The 21,288-nt window shown below is 42.9% G+C and overlaps 1 protein-coding gene across 4 annotated transcripts in view; it reads left to right on the forward strand.

Moving 5' to 3' along the window:
• Nucleotides 1-8,080: 8,080 nt before the first annotated feature.
• ERI3 (ERI1 exoribonuclease family member 3) overlaps nucleotides 8,081-21,288 on the forward strand; it is a 118,723-nt gene continuing 105,515 nt past the window's right edge. For 3 of the 4 annotated variants that reach the window (XR_005953939.1, XM_041421934.1, XM_041421936.1), the window contains exon 1: nucleotides 8,082-8,376. Coding sequence is in view for 3 of the 4 variants with exons in the window: in XM_041421934.1 (XP_041277868.1) it covers nucleotides 8,086-8,376 (291 nt within the window). In the remaining variant the exon portion in view is untranslated. Of the gene's footprint in view, nucleotides 8,377-21,288 lie in introns of all 4 variants that reach the window. The other variant, XM_041421937.1, reaches the window with a different exon arrangement.

Here is a 21,288-nt window from a genome sequence, read left to right on the forward strand (position 1 = left end):
CTGTGTAGGCTTGGGAAATTTGATTTTTCTGATGTTTTTTTTTTTACTTCAGATATTTTCGTTCCATTTTGAAGCACTGAATTCTGCCCTTTGCAGCTCAATTTCCACATTAATTTACAGTGTGGACTAAATGTTTTGTTTCAAAGAGTGGCCCTGTGGCCCTTTTATACATTCTTGTTCATTTCAAAGTTTGAGTTGCTCTACATGAATAGTGTGTTTGGTTTGGTTTTTCTTGTAAAGTTAATGTGTCTGGACAGATTTGAGTGGTACCAAAATCCAAAGGAAGAAAATGATTAAAGCCTTTTTAAAAAATGCCTGTGTGCCTGATGCTAAATAAAGAGGACCTTGGATTGAATAAACACTGATAGGACCTGAAGTTTCTGTTCTGCACTTGAGAGATACTTCAGTTTGCTTTCTTTAGAGGGCCTGATTACAGCTGGTTTGGTGCTTATCTTGTTTTGATTCTGTTAACTTTGGTAGGCCTTGATTTGATTTTTTTTTTTTAGCACTCTTAAACTTTGGAAATGGAGTTCTGGAAGATACTTCACACAGAAGTATTTAATTATTTAATTCAAGTATTTGCATTTTACCCTGTCTCTGTGTCAGTCCTGTGGCCACCTGCAGTGGAGGGCCCCAAGGCAGGCGTGGTGACATCCAGGAAAATGGTGCCGGACTGCCCACTGTGCCTGGGCTTGCAGGGGAGCATGGAAGGCTGTAAGCAGCTGTGCTTTTGTCACAAGTCTGTCTTGGGTCTGAAGCAGGTGTTTTTGCTAGAAATGGTCCTGGTGTTTCACTGCAGTAGTGATGAGCTGACATACCAGTATGGTGCCATGGCAAGCAGGGGAATAAGAGAAGAACTGGACAAGCTGAGGCTGTCAAGACATAACCTAGAGCAGAAGTGCTGGCTGTGCTGGGGACCATTTCCCTTCCCTAAGAGAAGTGATCTCAGCTGGCCTGAGGCCAGCTGAAAAGTTATGTTCTCCCTAGATGAGTTGTATAGGTAAAGATCCTTCTCTTCCAACAGAAAAAAAGAGATTAAATTTCAGCTGTACTTGTTACAATATTTTTTTTTCCCTGTGGTTGAATATTAGGGTCAGCATTTTCCCTGGCAGATTTTCTGGGTTGTATGGAAACCATGGCCCACTGTAGCTGCTACCCTGCTTGGAGCCTTTGCCAGAGTACCAGGACAGAGCTTTGCCAGAGTACTGGCTTTCTTTTAACACTTTTGGAAGTCATTTGTGAAAATCAAAAGTTACCAGTGTACTGAGCAATGCAAATCTTGTTTCCCTATATCCAGGCTGAGATTCATTTGGCACTCTCAGGTGTTAACCTTCATTTTTCAGATAATGAAGGTGTGCAGCTGTGTAAGTGGTTTGAACAACTGTGGCATTCATGTGTATGAAAATGAAGTAATTATGCATGCCAGATACCATTAAACAAAAGGTGGCCTACTATGTCTCCTTTCCACTAAATTAGGCCAGTGTGCAATAGTAGCTTTTACTGACTAGATGTGTAGTAGCTACAAATCTCTAGCTCCTGGCAGTGGGAGCTAGAGATTGAGAGTACTGAAGTGCCATAAATTTCAGAACTTATCTCAAAGACCAGGGCTGGGAAAGTTTGAATGAAAACTAAGACATGTTGTTTTTTGACAGCGAATGGATTGACCATTGGAACGAGCTGTCTGAAGGTAGAGGGGAGCCTCCATTCTTCATGCTGCAATTCAAGGCCAGAAACTTTTCTGAAAGATGTTCAAGCCTTTGGGCTCGACTAAGGAAGTGGAAACTTTAGGGCCAGCATTACATGAGGTTGAGACCAGATGGTCTGATGGGCTTTGTGAATTCAGGTTTAATGTGTCTGTGCTGCTAGAGCCAAGATAACTTGTCCATTCTCTGCAAAGTGCCGTGTCATCCCAGGTGTCTCTGTCCTGGTGTGAGTACGTGGTTTGGTGAGCAGCTGAGCTGACCAACAGCCCCAATGGCTCATCTCATTCCTGCTTCTGCCAGTGTGGGCTCATCCTCTTCTTGGAGCTTTGGTATTCATCCAGCCTGGCCCTGAGCTAATTCGTCTCACTAAACCAGCCAGAAACTATCTTGTTTTAATTGTGTTTTATTCTGGCTGTGTTAGTCCTTTTATGGGTTCCTGTGGTTGAATCGGCTTGCAGAAGAGCCAGACAGGCTCAGGAACTGCTGTGTCGTAATCAGCAGGAGAGCAAGACTGAGAGGGAAGGACAGGCCTGCCTCCTTTTGGCCTCCCAGAACTGTTGGCTTGGTTAATTTCATTTGTGTAGTTTCACACTGGTGCATTTTCTTATGGCTCCCAGGCAGAGGCAGGAGACTGGACTAGAGGATTTTTGGTCTGATCCTGTGCAACTGTTCTTTTCCTTAATAGCAGATCTGTTCTTCCTCTTTGGCTTTTGCTGTATGTGTCCCTGTTATTGCTTCTTTGTTTTAATTTTTGTTCTTTCCTTTCTCTACATTTCTTCTAAGTGACCAGTCCTTTGCTGTGTGGAACTTCAGACTCCAGCTTAGACCCGTTTGCTCATCTGCAGTTACTCTTGGAGAAGGTTTAAAAATACACAGCAAAGCCTGTCTTAGGAGACCAGTCAAGGAGCTGACGAAAGTGGGTTGCCTAGCAGAGGTGGCCTAATAAAATTGGAGTGGAATTGTACTGTGCATCTTTGGGACGGCTTCTGGGTGGTCTGTTCAGACAAATTCGTGTCCTGCTGGTGTGGAGTCTCATGTGGGTTTCACTGTGTTGTCAAGTGAACTGAGATGTGTTTGTTTCCCAGCTTTGTAGGGTGCCATAGCTCCAGCAAGTGCTTCCCTAAGTAATCAGCGCCTTCAGCCTTGCACATTGTGATCTCACAAGCCATCGCGTCTGTGATGTCACAATGGAAGAGATTCTGGTGCTCTGACATGTGTGGTCGTGCCTTTGACAAATCAGCCAAGGAACCCTGCGGCAAGGATGAGCTCAAGAAATGGGAGAGACCTTCCTTAACCCAAGAGTGCCCTCCATCCTTTAGTCAGCCTTTTCCGTGTTCACTTATCTCTTCCCTAATGACCATACAGAGGGAAACCAGTGCCTGTATAGGGTGAATTATTTTTTTCAGTTGACCTACCAAAATGCATGTTTCTCCCAGATGAGCAGTTGCCCAACTCTCCTCCTGTACCCCTCATTCTTTTCTGTTGTTCCCCTCACTTGTATTGCTTCTAATTTTAGACTGTAAGTTCTTGAGAACAGGGACCTCCTCATCTGTAGTGGGAAGAGCCTGGGTGTGATTGTGGAGTACTGTAAAAACAAAACAATGAATGCCAAGTTGTATCTGAGCTGAGTAATGATGGGGCAGCATATAGATGTGCCATGACATTACAAATTTTCCAAAACACAGGCGTGGTTGTCTAGCAGTGCTGGAGACAAACCCGGCCAGATTTGAAGGGAGTGCAGCCATGAAGTGTACTGTTCTCATGTTGAAGTGATGATACTGTGAGGTTAACAAATTAAAGAAAGAAGCAAATCTACCTGTCTAAAATTGTGTTACTTTATTAAACAGTTATAAAAGCTTTGTCTTTTGTTATTTGTTTTACTTTATGTTGGTTGGTTTTTTTTGCAAGTTTGAGTGGTGAGAGTGGATAAGATGGTCTTGTTCATAGTCTCTTGTTTCCTGCCTCACAGGCTAGCCAGGTGCTGTCATTTTTGTACTGTAGTTCATCTATTGAAATATTTGGGTTTAGGTTAAGGTTGATTAAAAAACACCCTGAGTATCTCTATTGTTCTTCAGTTATATTTTCACACAAGTGAAATATGGGCTCACATTTGACCTTTGAGTACGCATTTGAACAGCTACCAAAATTGAAGTCCTGCATTTTTTGTTATACTGTGTTCCAGGTGTCGTTAAATGTGTGCAATTTTGTTCTTCAGAAAGCATCTCTATTACCCTAACTTTTTTTCCTCCATAATTCAATAAAATAGACAAACCTGACTTACATTTTTGATTGGTTTGCATTGCTCTAGCCTTGAGTTCAGTTGTCTGTTGGAGGCCAGGAGTCATAGCTGCCCCTCCACAGGTTTTGCACAAGTAATAAACTGAAGCATTTTACTCCCAGAGCTTGCTTGCTTTTATTTTTTAATTTCAGTTTCTCTTGTAGTTTAGGTTAGTGTGGGGTTTTCTTGTTTGTTTTGTAATATGGTGGAGGGCTGTCTTGTCATAACAAAGTAATTTAACACGTAAGTGAAGGCTCTCATAAAATGTAATTTCTTGGGTCAGCCTGCCAATATGAAGTTAGGTGTTATTTTCCTGCCCCTTCCCTACTCAGCTTATCAAACTGGAAAGTAAAAGGGAATATTTTAGGCTCAAAGGCAAACTGTAATTTTAATTAGATGTAGTTGTAAAAAGTTCATATTTATGTTATGTGCCAGGAGTCATTAAGATCAAGTTCTTAGTAGGCTAATTTGTCCTGCCACTGATGAATTTGAGTCCTCTGGAGCTTGTGTGGTGCACATCTCTGTGGCTTTGGGGCTGCCCTGCAGGCAGGGCACAGCGTTTGCACTGCCCTGCTGCCTCTTGTCACCAGCATTCTTCACGTGGCAGGAGTTCCCTGTGTTGTTCCTTGCTGTTTTGGTTGTCCCTAAGCAACTTTCCCAGTAGGAAGCCTGGCGTGCAACAGCCGCCAGTGCAGATTCTCCGCTTCACACTCAGTGGGGCCCCTGGCAAAGCTGATGCCTACAGCTGACACTTGCCTTTCTCTTGGCTTTCCTTCCTTGCTGGTGATCAAACTGTTGTGCTTTAGTACCATGTGCTTGGACTGCTAAAGAAGCAAGAGCTGTGGTCAGCCTGAACTTGTCTTGGTACCTGCAGCTGATGTACAGAGAACGTTTTTCTCTTAATTTAGTTTTAAAATATAGATGCAGATTTTAGCCAGTACTGTCACATGGGACACACAGTGTTACACAGCACAGAACACAAGCTGTCTTCCAGCTGAATCCCACCACATACGGCCATTTCCCATCTTACTGGGTGTAGCAAATGTAAAGTGCTGTCACATTTTCCTAGGTCTGTGTACAATCTGTCAGAATAATTCCTGAGGTCCAACCTCAGTTCATGGACCCATTACATTTCATACGTATCTGTGTGAGGAATTTGAGCTGTGTGATATGAAATATTAACCTAGTAAGGTTGACTGCCAGATGTGACAGCTTGCACTGTCTGAGATTATAATCTGATCCTGTGTGTATAAGAAATATATATATGGTGTTTTATGTAGGTTTGGAAACGGAATCACTGAACATGTGGATTTATATGGCTAGAGCTGGGTTTTCAATTTTTGAAGCTGCATTGCTTGCATCATTTTCTCTTTGAAAAAGTACAGGATAATTACTAGTGCTTTGCATTGTCATAGCCATTATAAATGCTTTACATGACATCTAATAAAGTGTGTTTGCTCACCAGCTATCTTGTGCTCTGAGGCACTCTGACCTTGCCAAAGAAGATGATGTGAGGTCTTCCCAGGGCACCCAGAGCAGTGGCTGGGTAAACATACCGTTAAAACTTCATTTGGCTGAAGGTGCAGAGTTTGCAGTGGGGTTACCCTTGTTTGTATGCTGCCTGTGTAGGGAAAGCCACATGCAATACCCCACTCACGCACCTTTGTTTAGAGCACTGCTCCCTCTGCTACACGGGAGAGTGGGGAGGGAGGCTGCTTTTAGGATGGGCAGCCCGATCCTGTTGTGAGACATGGACCACTGCAGAAGCTGTTAGTGTAAACAGGCACTGGATGCTGGCTGTTAATTTCCTCCACGGATGTCAAATCGTACTTTTGTGACCCTGACCTGCCATGCCAGAGTCTGGCATGATGCTGCTGTGTCTGTGTGGGGGCGTGCCTGAATCCTGCCAAGGCAGCTGGTTTACTTTTGCCATGGACTCGGTAGCTCTGCACCACTGTGCGTAGTGCAACCCAGCCTGAAGATTCATGGGGTCCGTGTCAGATACCCTGGTCTTGACAGTTCAGATACATTAGAGAAGAGATCTTGCTGTGGGTGGGTGAATAATGCATGTTTTATTGCCTGTGTTTGATATAGGGGTTGAAGCCTGTCTGCCTCCTCCACTCCAACAGTGTATTTTATTTGATGCAGTAGGCTAAAGACCAGGTTTTCCTGCAACTTACAAGCTGCTTTATTCTGAGATATTATATTTGTTGTGATGGGCCTTTAAACTCATAGTAGTTAGAAGATTTAAACCATGTATACCTTAAATATCTTTTATCTGGCACATGTTAGAAGAAAATATAAGTAACTTCTATTTGGCTGTAATGCATTTATGAATGACAGCCAAAGCTGTAGATGAAAAGGCAATCAGTAGAACTGAGCCCCTTTAAAATAAATGCCATGTTGGGCTCTTCATTTTTGGTTTTGCAACTTGAATTTTCAGTTTTCAAGGTACCTGCTGTCTGGCATACTGCTTTAATAAAGCAAACAGCTCCAAAACATGAAAGCCTTGAGGCAGGGGCAATTCATATATGCCATGAAATTGGCAGTGTGGGCATTGGCTTGGTCTTAAACATTTCAACTTCTTTGATTTTTGCCTTTCACTCAAATGCTTGGAAAGGGAAGGTTACCAAATGCGTGTTTACTCGAAGCACACAACCTGCTTAGCTGCAATTATCTCCTAATCTGGTCCTTCCGAGTTTCTCTGGTCTCGCAGGTAAATACAGATTTAGCCGTTTTTCAAGGCATATTGTTTACCTCATTAAGTGTGTGTTTTGGCACGTGCATTATTTACCTGACGGACTAACGGATGGGAGAGAGCAAATGCTGTCTTTTGTGCAAACAGTGACTTTGTTCATGAGCAGCAAGTTCCCATTTTGCTGTGGCCACTTTGTCTCCTTGTCTCATGGTGGGTGCTTCTATCCCTGCATGGCAGAGCAAAAAGCCAGCACAGGTGTGGGGGTGCCATGCTCATAAAAGGGCAGGTGGGTGGCATATCAAGTGATGGAGTTCTTCCACAAACAGTGGGACCAGCTGTGGGGATAGGTTTAAATATCTTATGCAGCATGATCTGTATGTATATATATGCATACACAATTAGAGGGGGTACTCCTATCCTTGTTCAAGAGGACTGAGTTGGTGCAATTTGCTTGTTTAGCTATCAGTCCCTGTACCCACCCATGTAACACCATGAACTGGTCTTGCATTCTCATCCCTGTAGATGTATTAACAGCCCTCAGGCTGACCCATCTTGGATAGTGCAAATTTTTCTTGCAATGTTTTAGAACAAAAGTAGCAGGAGGGGAAATCCAGGTCATCTCAAGATGGATAATGCAATTTATTTAATAGTATTTGTTAGATGAAAGTATCAGAAGGTGATGGCTGAGTGAGGTATTTCTTTGGGAGGAAGACTGTAGCCTATAGAGTCCTGCTGCATTTTACACTTCCTGCAGTACTTGTGTGTGATTAGTTGAACTGATAGCCTCCTCTGGGAGAAATACCTGAAATTAGAAGTGGAGTGTAGCACTAAAATCACATCTCTGAGAAACCTTGTATACAGAGCAAACGAGAACTTTCCTGGGGAGGAGCCTTCCAGCCACCAGCCACCTGGATTTGTAATGGAAATGCCATGTTTTGGTGCAACTGGCAGATGTTTCAGGGTCAAGCTGTTTGGATAAGATGTAGTGTTGGTATGTGTATCGCTGTGTTTAATTTTTACCATGTATTAGAAACTGCATTGTATATGAAAAGATAAAAGGCCTCAGAAATTTCAAAAGGGCTTAGATTGGATATTCTGTGTTTTAATTGTTTTGCGTTATGTTCTGCTATAATGAGTTTCAGCAGTGGGGTGTGATCTGGTGCCTGGAGCCATGACTGTTGTGTATCTCTAGTTCTTAATTTAGAGTCATTTGCAGAAGTTAATTTTCAGTTGCCCGTGATTCTGGACACCTTGAGCTCACTCCAAATGTCATCTGTTGTGCTTAGAGCAGGTTACTGTATTATTTCAGGTTTGTGATGCTGGAACCTCCACTGAGAAGCACAAAGGGAATCCCTGTCAGAGGAGGATGAACCAGTAGAGATGAGATGTAGGTGTGCATGAGTAACATGAGTCTCTCTTCAGTTTCAGATGCCTCTGGATGTTCAATGATAGCACTTCTCCATACTGGAGCAGCAAAGTTTCCCCCAAACTTACTTTCAAGGTCAAGACAAGCTGTGTCCCCCCTCTTCCCAGCTGGTGTTCTCGAAGGGTTCCGCTCCATCGTAAGCAGGAAACTGGCGTCCCACGGCTTTGGAGCTTCCATGGCAGCAATGTCATCCTTCCCTCCACAGAGATATCACTACTTCTTAGTGCTGGATTTTGAGGCTACATGTGATAAACCGCAGATTCATCCTCAGGTAAATAGTTAATCATGTTAATTATTGCCTTGCAAGTTGCTGCTGCTATTCTGAGAGGTAAAAGGAAAAAACAGTGCTGGCTCACTAATTTTTTCTGATTTGTCCCACCTCCTTTCTGTTGCTGGTTCTCCAGGGCTCTTGCCAGTCACCTGCTGTCTCAGGAGCAATGCCAGGACTTTTTGGTGGGAATGAATAAAGGAGTCCGATTTCCATCAAGGAAGTGACAATTCATGTGTTACTGAAAACAACTTTAAGTCATGTATACTTGTCATTTGTCTGAACTGGGAAGGATCTAAAAGTTTTTGGCTGGAAACTTGCATTAATAGATGGCAGCCGTGTTTGATTCTGGAAAGAAAAATTCTACTGTTGGTAGCAAACAGCTTTAGGAAAAGAATATTTTGAATGATAGGAATATGTGCAACATAATGGTATTTCTAAGTAGAGAAGAAGAACAGTTTGTAGATTATTTCAGCAAGATCAGGTGTCTTGCCTGGATTTTTACTCTGGAGTGTAATGAGTCAGGAAGAGTTCAGCTTCAGAGATCTTCCAGTGCTCTACCAGACATGCAGAGATCCAGATGAAGTATAGAACTTTTCTGCAAACAGTTCATCCACAGTACTGTAGAGCAGATTAGTAAAAAATATTCTCAGTTGTCATCAGGATGGGCCTATGTTTTTAACTGGAAAACTGTACTAAAAAGACAAAACCCCCTGATATTAGGTTGGTAGCGAACAAACAGAATTTCTGGATCTAAAGTGGACTCAACCTCCTCTGCCAAGCAGTTGGTCTGCATGTGTTGGTAATACCTGCATTGGGTCACAACAACTTCTTTTCGCTTTGTTTCGGCTATCTGAAAGGCTTAAGCAGTTTTCAGCGTGGTGTCTCATTACTGAAGTGACTCGATGCAGCGTGTGCGTTTCCCTTGTGCTTGTCCCAACAAAGGCTTGCTGCAAGCTGGGATCAGACTTGACTCCTGTCTTCCCCAGTAGTGCCTTGGTGGGTGCTGCCTGTTATTTGTGTTTCTTGAAAAATGGATAGCAAATTCCCTGCTCTTTTGCTGGCTCTTTGTGGGAGGCTGTTGTGGCTCTGCATCCAGTTCTACTAGCAGGCTCTTAACCGCTCCCCAAGTGAGATATCAGGCTATTTCCTGCATGCTCCGCCTCGGGTGCACAGACCTGTCAAAGCTGTAAATTGGATCTACCTTGTCCCTTTGGATATGGGCTTGGTCTGTGCACATTTTGATGCAAAACCATGATGCATGTGGAGCTAGTTTACAGCTGGCAGTAAAAAGGAGCATGAGTGGAATATGATTACTACTGTTTTAAGGAGCTTTGTCCCCAAGTCCTTGCCAGGGAAAGTAATGGTCTGGGCCAATGCAGATCTGCTATATATTTTGTTGGTGAGATAGCACCTTTAAGGTGGAGATGTTCTTCAGTGTTGTTTTTCCAGTCTGCTGTGTTCAGTGCCTGTCTGCATCATATAATGTGTTGAAAGGGCTGTCAGTCCCTCACATCCTCACCAGCAAATTAGTTTGACAAATAAAGAAATTACTTTTTCTACATGGGTCTCAATGCAGCTGGAAAGGCTGAAGGTGCCTGCCAAAATCTGGAAACTTCATAAAATGAGACTTCAGTTGATGCCGTCACCTACCTCTTATGTCTTTGCTGACCAGCATGGCTTTTGTCCTCTTCACTGCTAGGCTGTATGTCATGGTGACCGTGCCATGTATTTCAGTGATGTTTTCTGCAAAGTTTTGGTGACAGGATCTTTCACTGCAGGATTGATAGGCAGGTTTTGGAGGTTTGGTCTGAGGTCAGAGCTGGGAGCTAGAAATGGTCATGTGCTGATCTTCACTGTGATACTGATAATTTTTTTGCTTTTATTTTAATACCTGCAAAATAGAATTCTAGATACAATGAAATTCAAATGCAGTGGGATTTGATGAGAAGGCTGCATATACAGAGCTAAGCTAAGCTGTGACCTGCGTTACTTTAAGTGGGTAGGCATAGCTGTAAGTTTAGCCAGTTCAGCCTAAAAATCTTGCAAGAGTTCACTTGCCACCATACAGCACATTTCGCATTTCTCACTCACTGTTCTTCAAAATATTCTGGCTTCTTACAAGAAACTACTGAAAGAGCTATCCTTTTATGTACACTAAGATGTGTGACTGCCACATCTGCTCCCCCTCCCGTTGTATTTACTCTTGCTCCTCTGTAACTGGCGGCCTTGCTGGCTTTATCCCTGGGGAAGTCCTTCATGCTCATTCGTGAGCCCTGAAGACCCCTTCATTTCCATTCTCTTTCACATTGCCTGATCTCTCTCTGAGGTCTCGTGGTATGGCCTCTGTAATGGGGATCAAGGAGGGTCAAGGACAGTGGTATTCCTCTGGGAAGCCATCTGCATTGTGGCTCTGGTGGCTGAGACTGCTGGCTGAGTGCCTTGTGGCCGCTGCCCCGTGCTTTACCACTCACTCCTGTGTCAGGCATCAAGGGTCCTTCATGTTCCCTGCCCTACACCCACAAAGGAATGGGAGCATCCTTGCAGCCCTGACTTCTGACTGCTTTCAGAAGATACGCCCCTCCATCAAAGTGCTTGTTTATATACACATAGAAACCGCTCAGCTTTATTGGTTTTCTGGATGTATGCATGAATAATGGGACCATCCCGGAGAGAAAAGAAGGTGTGGGGGGTTTTAACTGCACAGTCTGTGTCATGTAGTGTTTTAGCCATCCAAAGGTCATTAGGGGTTGGCAGTAAGAGATGTTTATGGCTGGCCTCTCGCATCTCTTTAAAGCTTACCTTGTGCCTTTGGAATGTGATCCGGAGCCCAGTGGGGTCAGTTGGGAGCTGTCATTCTGCGGAGGTCGGTGGACCCTGAACGGTGGTGGTGTATTTCATTTTTCAGCTCTGAGTTTTTTCTTTTACTGTCTGGTAAGAGTTTATAAGTACCTGCTTTTATACACTGTCAGCCCAAGAGCTGGATATATATGGAGTTTTAGCTTCATGAGAAGATGCATTAATAAGTGGGAGTCTTGCTCTTTTGTCCCTCTGTCCTTGTAGACATCAATGTTTATGATGGTCAGTGCTTTCAATGACTGTGTTAAGCAGCTCCACAGATTCAGATCTGTGGCTGCCTTTATTAATGCAGTAAGAAGGTGTGTCTCTTTCAGTCAGCAAGCCCAGTATCTTGCCTTCAACTTCAGCCAAGTGGATGAAAAGAAATTATTTGTTTTAATTTTAAAAAGTCTGAAGGTAGAAATCAGATCTGTTCAAAGCTGAATTTGAAATTAGTCTTCTATGTATTATGTTAATCTCTAATTTATTAAAGCCACTTAAATCAAAATCAAATAAAATTCAAGCTCTGTATGTCTGCTGCCTGGAAGTATAGAAGAGCATCAGATCTCTGACCTGGTAGAAGGAGCTGGATCTAGGAGTAGCTGAGCTGCTAAATGAGCTTTTGTTAATGATAAAGTTGCATTTTCTCATGTCAGTTTTTTCAGATGTTCAGTGTCTCAGATTCACTCAAACTGGTAATCATTTGGGAAGTAGTAATTTGCCTCTTTCAAACTCTCTGTAAAGGGAAAATATGAAATGTTCAGATCTCATTGCTGAAGAAGGTTGTGACCAGAAGCAGAAGAATAAATTGTTTACAGACAATGTTTTATGTGTCCTCCTAAACAGTACTTTTTAAATGCAAAAATATCTTGATTTTTTTTGGTTAGTGTATCCTAGATACTTCTACTCTGTTTAGCAGGCATTTAGATTGTTATTTCAGGAGAATTTTTAATTATAATTGCTGTCAGATGAAACTGGATATACTAATAAATATAAAACATCACTCACCATTTCAACATAAAATGATAAACACTGGCATAGACTAAGCAGATGTTCAGTTACTAATTTATTTTTGGTGTTCAAACAAATCTGGATGATCATAGTACATACTGTGATTGGCAAAAGTGTATTAGCAAATAGGAGCCAGTCTTTCTGTAAGATAATATTTAGTACAAATGCAGGAGAAGGTTATATCAGATTCAGTGTATATTTCCTTGAGTGCTGCTGTAAAAGAGCATGACATGTGTTTTCCCTTGAACACCAGTCTCACATCCAGCTCGCAGTCACGGGCAGGTACAGCTGGAGTGGCTGTGATGATCTGTACAGCTGCCTGTCCTGCTCTATCCGTGATCTTGTTACTGCAGCAGGGACAACTGAGTCATGTGTCTCTGCTCCTGAGCTGCTGTGATTTATAGACTGACCTTGTAATGGGAATGGATGCTGATTTCCACCAAATTTAGGCCATATCAACAGATGTGCAGTCCCTGCCAAGCTCTCTGTGTAGGGTGACTAGGTAGAGGATAGGGAGCTGCCTTGGGAGCCATAGCTGAAGCTACTTTGTAGGAGGAATATGTCCTTGAAATCACAAACTTGCTGCAGGAGGAGGCGATGGAGGGATCGCTCATCTGCTGGGGAGCAGGCTGCAAGGTATCTTCTGTGTGCTTTGCATGTAGTTTTCTGTGGAGACTGCATCGAGGCAATCCCAGCTGAAGGCCAGGATGGGAATGCAGGTGTCTCACACAGTAACAGACATTGTCACAATCCTGCGCAGAGGTGGATAAACGACCTGTGTGCGCCTGTGCCTGCCTGTTCTAGCTAGACATCCCCACATAACAGCTTTCTTCTTGCATTGTTTTTGTGTGGCTGTTAAGCTCAATGCACTAGAAATCACCTGCCAAAACCTTTATTGAGGATGATCATGAGTTGCTGAAAAATAAAGAAATTCAGGCTTGTTTCCCATGGCAACTTTAACCCAGCATAAGTATTACAGTGCAATATTAATCTGTAATTACCTGTGTTCGTGCATCTTAGGCTTGGGTGTAGTTTTAATTATCTACTTCTCCATTCAGCTCCTTACAATGCTGTTTCTAGAGAAATGCTGTTAAAAATGCATGTAACATAGCGACTTAAAGCTATTTTTTTCTTTTTACTACAGGTAAGTAAATATGTATATATTTATCACTTCTTTGCCAGTTATGACTGTTACTATGCCATTGTTCTTACATCAGAATCCTTTAAATTCCTAGAGTGGCAGGAAACAGTTCATATAAGAGCCCTTTCAAATGAATTTTCCTGTTTGCATTGAGTTTTTGGACAAACTTCTTTAGGTCTTGTAGCTTTAGAGGGTTACACTGCACCTGGTGTCTCAGACCTGCACTCATTTTGCCTTGGAGACCTCCCTCATTCTCCCAGTAAGTGGGGACAACCTTTCTGTGACCCATATCAATCTGACGGGGTGGGTTATGACTTCAGGCAACAGAATTAGCTGTATTTATTTTAAACCTGATGAGCTAGAGAACATGAACAGTTATTGAACCCAAGTCTCCTGGAGAGCACAGCCATGAGACCACCAGGCAAGACATCTGATGTATGAAAAAAAAAAAATCAAAGCAATTTTTTATTTAAAGATATAAACCCAGCATTATTATAGCAACAAGTCTAAAATACCAAGGCACTCGGGTGGCCAATGACTGCAGTCCTAACCTGACCTAACCTGCTCAGCTTTTGGCTGGTTATTGACAGGCCGATGAGATGACTACTTTAAAGCAATCAGTCATGTTGCCCTTTCTTTCACAGTGTTCGGAAACCCCACATCAGTTATGCATCCCGGCCGTGCAATTTCCCACCTGTGCTGTTTGAATACTGTATCCTTAGCTGTGCAAACATTACACATCGTTTAGGCGACAAGTTGCAAAGTTAAGTAGACTTGTTGTTACAGCAGAAAGTAGTTGAGCGGCAGTCACCCTGAAAGGAAAAGATCCAAGCCAGCTCAGGAATGTGCAAGTCTGCTGGATTGTTTGCCTCTCCATAAAGCCACTGATGAGGGCTACGTGTGCTTCTTGAAATACTCCCATCATGTGCATTTCTGAAATGAAGGGGATGGGTGTCCCAGGTTTGTATATTTGCTGTGCTTGTCCTGCCGTGTGCGTGGCCCGGCGTGGTTGTCGGTGATCAGTGTGTGCCTGCTGCTCTTCTGCAGCCTCTGAGGTACAGGAAGTATTTTGCATCACTCCCAGCATAATGTTTTAAAACTGGGCAGTATTCTTTCATGGCATAGTGTTCAGCTAGTGCTACTTGGGGATGGTGCTTTTCAGGCTGCTGTGGTTCTTGAGAAATTGTCTTTGCTGTGTTAAAGTGGTCTTGTCTTCACTTTGAACAAAACCTTCCTGATAAAGAAGCAATACAACTCAGCTCTTTTAGTGAGAAGGACACAGGACATGCTTAAATCTTGTGGGCTTTTTCCCCTTTATGCCAAGCTTGCTGTGCAACCATCCTTATGCGGTCTTTGTTGATCTGTGCACTTGTTATCTGGCAAAATAACTCTTCCTAACGTTGTTTAGTTCCTTTCTGTCAGGCAGAAATGTGCTGTCATCAGCAGCTAGTTGTGATGTCTGTAAAACCCTGGGTATTCATTTACATGCACTAATGTGCCCTTTCTACCCATCCCAGATGTTTAGTGTCGTTGGGAACATTGATCATTTGTCCTGCTCAATATCAGGTGAAGAGGTTGGGACTTGAAATGATCTGATAATTCTGCAACAGGGACTGCACAGGCTGTTTGTCTGCCATAGAGAGGAGTGGATGTGAAAAAGGATATAGTGTAGTTGCAGTGGAAAGATAATACTTGGAAATGTGTGTGTGCTGTTTTTAACTTGGTCTGAGTGCTAAACTTCTCCCAAACTGTCAAACTTAAATTGTTGTTGGCTGTGTCAGTAGAGATGTTCTGGGTGGTTAAATATATGTCAACAGTGCTTGAAGAAACACATGGAAGTGTTGATACCTGATGGTCTATATTTCTCATCCCATGTGTGAAAAGAGGGAGATTCTGCCGTATTCTTGATGTCTGGGTCCTGCTGGAAAGATCAAAATAGTGGGTTTTGGCAGGGAGAGATGATGCTGGTGGTGAGAGGTAGGAACCAGCCTGGAAGAAAATGATTACTGAAAGTTTTGTTAAGAATGGCAGGACAGGTGTTGTGAGCCTGCTGTCAAGATTTCAGGTGCAGTGGCAGGCACGAAAAACTCCCAAGATCACAGTGGTAAGTTTAGGAGAAAGGTGGCATTTGCAAGACGTGGATCCTCCTTTTGTTGGCCCTTTAAGAAGGGACTTGAGCTGATAAGTACTTCACTTTGTGTTCCATACTCTTTAGAAGAAAAAAAAGATACCATTTCAAGAGAGTGAATAAGAGAATCAGTGAGTGTGACCAGGGGTCTGCAAAATGCAGCTGTGAGTGCAGGCTGGATGGCATTGGGGTTGTGTTTAATGCAGTGATGTGAGGTGTATATAAGATGAGGTCTTTGTTACAGAAATGAGGAAGGCAATGTTCTGGCCTGTGTCTGCTGTGGGGAGGAAGAGCAATCGGGAATTTAAACAACAGCAAGGGAAATTCAGATTAGACATTAGGAAAACTTATCCAATGATAAGACTAATGAAACAGGAGGATAGAGTGAGTGCCTGGGGAGTATGTGAGTCTCTCTTATTGGAGTCGGTAAAAACAGCCTAGACAAAGTCAGAAATTATTTAGGGGGTGATGATGCTGCCCTCAGGCAGGTGCATGGACTAGATGTCTCTTTTAAAGCTGAAGCTCCTGGAGGCATGTGATTAGATGGGGATTTCAGCTTCTATTAAAGAAAGAGAAATGGTCTCTCACCCTCAGAGTTGTAAGGCAGCACTGGGAAATAAGAGCCACGTTTGATGTCAGTGCAGAACCCAAAATGCAACTCAAAATTTATCTTTGAGGAAATCCAGCATTTGACATTGGGCTTCAGTGCCTGAGTATTGGGGGTAAGCAGTGTGATTCACCTGACAGCAGAGGAGAGAAGAAACATTGGATAATCAATGGTCAGGCAGCAGAATTTTTCTTCATATCATCTTTTCCCAGTGTTTCATGATCTTCCCATGTTCCTTCCAGTTCTCTTGTGTTTTGTTTTTGATGTGTATTTCCCTTCATGCTTTTCTAGGATATAGTAGTACTTTTAAATGTATTGAATTGTTAAGTGTGTGCTTATGTGTATTTTAAGCTAGGTAGTGATGGAAAAAAGAAATTTGGAGGTCAGCTGCTTCCCCAAAGACCTTTTGATAGGTTTAATCAGTACACAGAGTAACTTAGCCAGGACTGAGGCGCTGAGAGGCTCCAGGGTGTGTGTACAGGCAGACATCCTTTGGAAAGCCAGCACAGCCCTGATTCAGCAGAAGTCCTGCTGTTCTGCACTGGAGAGGTGTTGCCTTTATGGTACTTGTTTTGGTTAGTTTAATAAAAATTAGAAGTGGGGAAAAGACCTATGAGGTCATCTTGGTTACTGCCCCTGAGGGCCAGTGCAAGGCTGCTCACTTGGAAATGGCTTTAGTTAAAATAATAATTAAGGCAGAGGATGGAAACTGGGGAGGCAGATCTGTTAGGCTAGTGCTGTCCTTACTATGTCCGTTTTCAATTTTAATTGCCTTGGAAAAAAAAAGAAAATCACAAGGCTTTAAAAGCTCTGATTCTCTCTGCTCTTCAACGCCCCCACACCCTCTCCCCGATCTTGGAGGCATCAACTCTCATCTGTCAAAGTGTAAATCAGCAATTAAAACACAAACAGCGAAATGCCAAAGATGACCCGAAGCACAAAGCAACTGACAAACAAGTCCGGACAAATCGGCGGATAATTTATAAGCATTGCCCTAAAATCTAATTATTTGGCAATTCGAATTTGCAGCCGGCCAGGGCTGTGCAATAAATTTAACCCGCCATAAATTATTTAGGAGCAGCCCGTGGTGTAAATCAAAAACACAAGTGTTTGTTTAAGAAATAAGCTCCTTGTGCATAAAATGACTTTTTTTTCTTTAAAGAGGAGGGGGGGAAACCATCCCTAAACAAAATGAGCTGGTGCTGAAGCTCTGACCCTCCACAGACACTCCCTTGCCTCTTCTGCCCTTACCTTTTTTGAAGGTGTAAATGGTTCTTTTGGTAAGAAGTTTTATGCTTTTCCTTATCAGACAAAATCCGTTTCTCTCAACAGCCTCTGCTTGTTTTTATTGCATTTTGAACAGTCAGCTCTGATTTTTATGGGCATCTTTTATTCTTGTGTTTATTAAACTTCTTTACATGGGGGTTAGAGTGAGGGATAAATTATTCTCTGGTAGTTTTTGAACTGAATAGGCCATACAATCTTCCTCAAATATATAACTCTGTGTCCTGGAGCGTGCCCTGTCCGCTTTGTACACAGGCGTCTGGATTAAAAGGTTTTGAGAGCTGGGAAGCTCTTGTTGGCACTTTGTTCTTTCTCTATAATAATAAGCAAAAAGGATAAGCAAAAATATTCCGCTATGGGAATTAGGGTAATTTCAGGTGCTTTACTCTCTGACTGGAAATTGTTTAGCAAGTATTTCTTTTATTTGCAAGAAGATCAAGACAGCTGAATTGATGCATCCCTGCTCTGGTGTTAAAGGGAAGGGAGTTTCATATAGGACAACTGGGTAAGGAAGGGCTGGGTTTATAGCAGTGCTTTCACATGCCATTAAGAATTTTTCAAATCTCTCTTAGAAGAAAGCCCCTAGCCATTCCACAGTTACCCTGCTGCTGCTCAGCCCACTGGCTAGGGACAGCCAGGTTGCACAGGAGACTTCAACCTGGAACTTTTTTTTTAAACCCTTGGTTTTTCAGAAGGACAAAAGTTCTGAGGAAGCTGTCACACAGATTTGCTTGGAGTACCTTGAAATAGTAAATGTAGGAGTGTTATAAAGAGAGTGGACCTGGTAATGGATCTGTATAAGCCTCTGGCTCTGTAGGTTCCTATTGTTACTGTGTTTGGGGGCACAGCTGAGGGGAGGGACAGGGTGCTGATGTTTTTTTCTTTAAGCGTGTTAATATTGATTTTAGAAGCTCTGTGTTCCAACAATATAAATGCAAATGCCTGTAATTGGGAGCCCTGTGCAGAATTTCTCAACAGAAAACATGTTCAACTTCTCTGACAATGAAAGGAAAATAAAAAGCCGCTTATTTATTGGTGGTGGTTTGAATCCTGGATTTCCTTTCAAGTTACTTTGCAGTGCTAAATAAAATACCTAATTGCAGTGCTCGCAAAATTCAAATGAGTACATTTGTTCTTCTGGTAGCTCGCGGCTATTTGCAGCCTCTGGACACCCTCAGCATTATTTTAGCACATCCATAACTCCTGGTTGTGCTATAAGGAAAAGCTGGCAGTGGGGGCAGAGGGAAGGCTTAGAAGCCCCAAATGCTGCTGGCACAAATCACTGCCGAAGTTGGAACATTTACTCAGTGTTGGAGTGGAGACATGTGAGGATCTCAAGGTAACACTTGCAGATGATCAGGCTCTGATAGAAGAAAGGAAGTGTCAGTGAATCTCTGCCCTTCACTCCCTCCTGCTGCTTTCCTCCACCTTTCCTGCCTGAGAAGAAGCAGTGAAGGTCCTTGAATGGAGGGGATGGAGCTGAGCATGTTGAGCTCACCGGGCTGCTGTGAAACATGAGAGAGCACCCGGCTGCCTTCCTGTATCACAGTCTCTTGGGGGGTTGTGTGTATGAGTGTCTAAGTGCTCACCGTTTCATAATAATTACTAATGAAATTCTAGATCTGTAATAACATTTCAGATATCTAAAACAAACCATATGCTTGTTAAAAAAAAAGAAAAAGAGAGAGAGAAAAAAAGTGGAAACAGATCTACTTTAAGCCATAAATTCTTGGTAATAGAGGCCTCTTTTCTCCCCCCTTTCTGTTTATGTTTGATAGATATTTTTGTTTCTGCAGGAATGTCAACTCTTAATTTCATGATGTATCATGGGCTTAAGAAAATTGAATTTAATAAAGGCAAAAGATGAATGGCACCTTTAAAGGTCCCAACACTTGTCTTTATTAGCAGGACAAACTGCAGGGTCTCCAAACACTGCTTCTCTCCAAATGAAAGTTTAAATGAAAAGTACAGCAGTGTCACAGGTTAAATTTCATTGCAGGACTGGCTAACATCGTTAGTGAGGAGTGGGGCTGATTTCATGGGGCTGGTATCTGTTGCCTTAGATACCAGTGGAGCAAACACTGCCAGAGACTGGAAAAATCTCCGCTATAGGAAGCGTGCAGATAAACAGCCTTTTGGGAAAGGTTCTTTACCACTTGTTTCAAAAACTGACCCAATAAGCCCGAGAGAGTGGCTGCACTTTCTCCTAGGACACTCCAGCTGCCTCTGTGGTTCCACCCCTGTTCCTGGGCATGGACTTCCCACAGACCTACAGTAATTCTGGATATTGTTAAATTTTCCATATTTTTTAAGTATGGCTTTTTATTTCCTCCATCTGTCTTAATCCGACCCTCCTGGAAGTGCTTTTTGCCTTTGGTTCTGGAAGGCGAGCGACGCCTTTGTGTATCAGATCAGCAGCAGGCTGTCTTTCAGTCTCGCTTTGCATCCAGCCAGTTGATGGCCCCTGAGGATGTTTGTGGTCCCTTAGGGCACATCCCAGCATTGCAACACAGCCCTGCTATGAAATCCAGCCGGTGTGTGTCCCTCTCTGGAAAGGGAAATGTTTGTCTTCCCTTGCTGTGAGCTTGCCTGCTTCCGTGATCACTCTCTGGGAGGGATGCAGGCCTAAGGGGCAGTGAGATGCCCCAGACCCATTTGAAAGATGGAATGGTGTTATTCTGAAGTTAAGCCTGGTTCTATTATGGCAGGCTGTCTGTTAACTTCAAACTTTGCAGTCTGTTTTCCTTCTAAACAGAAGTTTGCTGCTTTCAGAGCCTCTGTGTGGTGGTCCTTTTGAGGAGAGGATCAGCTGTATCCAGCATTTCTTACTCTCTTGGGTTTCCATGGGTCCTTTTGGGTGGCTGAAGCTGGTGAGTTTGGCTGCACCACAACAGGCAATCTGGCTAATACTCAAGTGTTTGGCATGTGTCTTCTCCTTCCCTTGGAGCCCCTGGGTCAAGTTTGCTCTTTTTCCTGGGAAAACTTGGTGAATCCCAGTGGGGTGGTATGGCAGTAGGGAAGGATGTGCCCAGCCATCTGCTCTGCCTCATCCAGCACAGCATGCACAGGGAGTGGCACAGCAGACCATGAGGAAATGCTTAAACCATGCGTCCTGTGCAGCTTCACTGCTCAATGTCTACACCTGGGCACTTCCACACTGTTAACACTTTATTTGATTTTTACATTTTTTTTCTAACTTTCAATCTCAGCAGCACATGCTCTCCATGTGCCCTGGTCTGGGCTGTGCCCCTGCTGCACTGGGGAGCTGCTCTGCTCTGTCTCTGGGCTCTGCCCACCATGGAAATTGGGTGTTTCTCCTGGCTATTTAAATTATCTGTTGTTTCCATTTACCCACCCAGCTTCTTGCCCTCCCGCTGCCTAGTGGGGTGGTGATGTCATCAGCTCATATATGTAACCTCACGATAATTTCCGCCTGCAGGTCATGAGGGTTGCAACCACGGTCCAAAAAACTGTGTTAGTTCCTCTGCAGCGGCTGCATTTTTCACATGCTAATTTTACTCACAGGAGTTGGATTTTTTTTTCATTTTTTATTATTTCTTATTTGTCTCTTCCAGATGTTTTCAGGCAGTTTTTTTTTTTTGTTGTTAAACTAATTCCATTCATGTTTTAAAAATTTATGAAAGCACTAATAAAAATGTCAAAGTGGTAAAAATGTTAGCTTTTGCTCTGCTTTGATTAAATTTTGCAAACTGTTTTTGAATATTAAAAAGCAATATTTTTTTTATTCTCTCTCCCTCTCTCTGTTTTTCTCCAGAAGTGATTTGAGAGGCTTGTTGCATGGATATCACTCAGCAGGCTCATTTGCACTCCAGAACCTTGGTGCCATGGATCTCTATTAAATAACATAGACAAATTATTCTTTAAAGACACCAAACAAATTGTCAC

This window comes from Onychostruthus taczanowskii, unplaced genomic scaffold (genome assembly GCF_017590055.1).
Source record: "Onychostruthus taczanowskii isolate IOZ18803 unplaced genomic scaffold, ASM1759005v1 scaffold7, whole genome shotgun sequence".
Lineage (NCBI taxonomy): Eukaryota > Metazoa > Chordata > Aves > Passeriformes > Passeridae > Onychostruthus > Onychostruthus taczanowskii.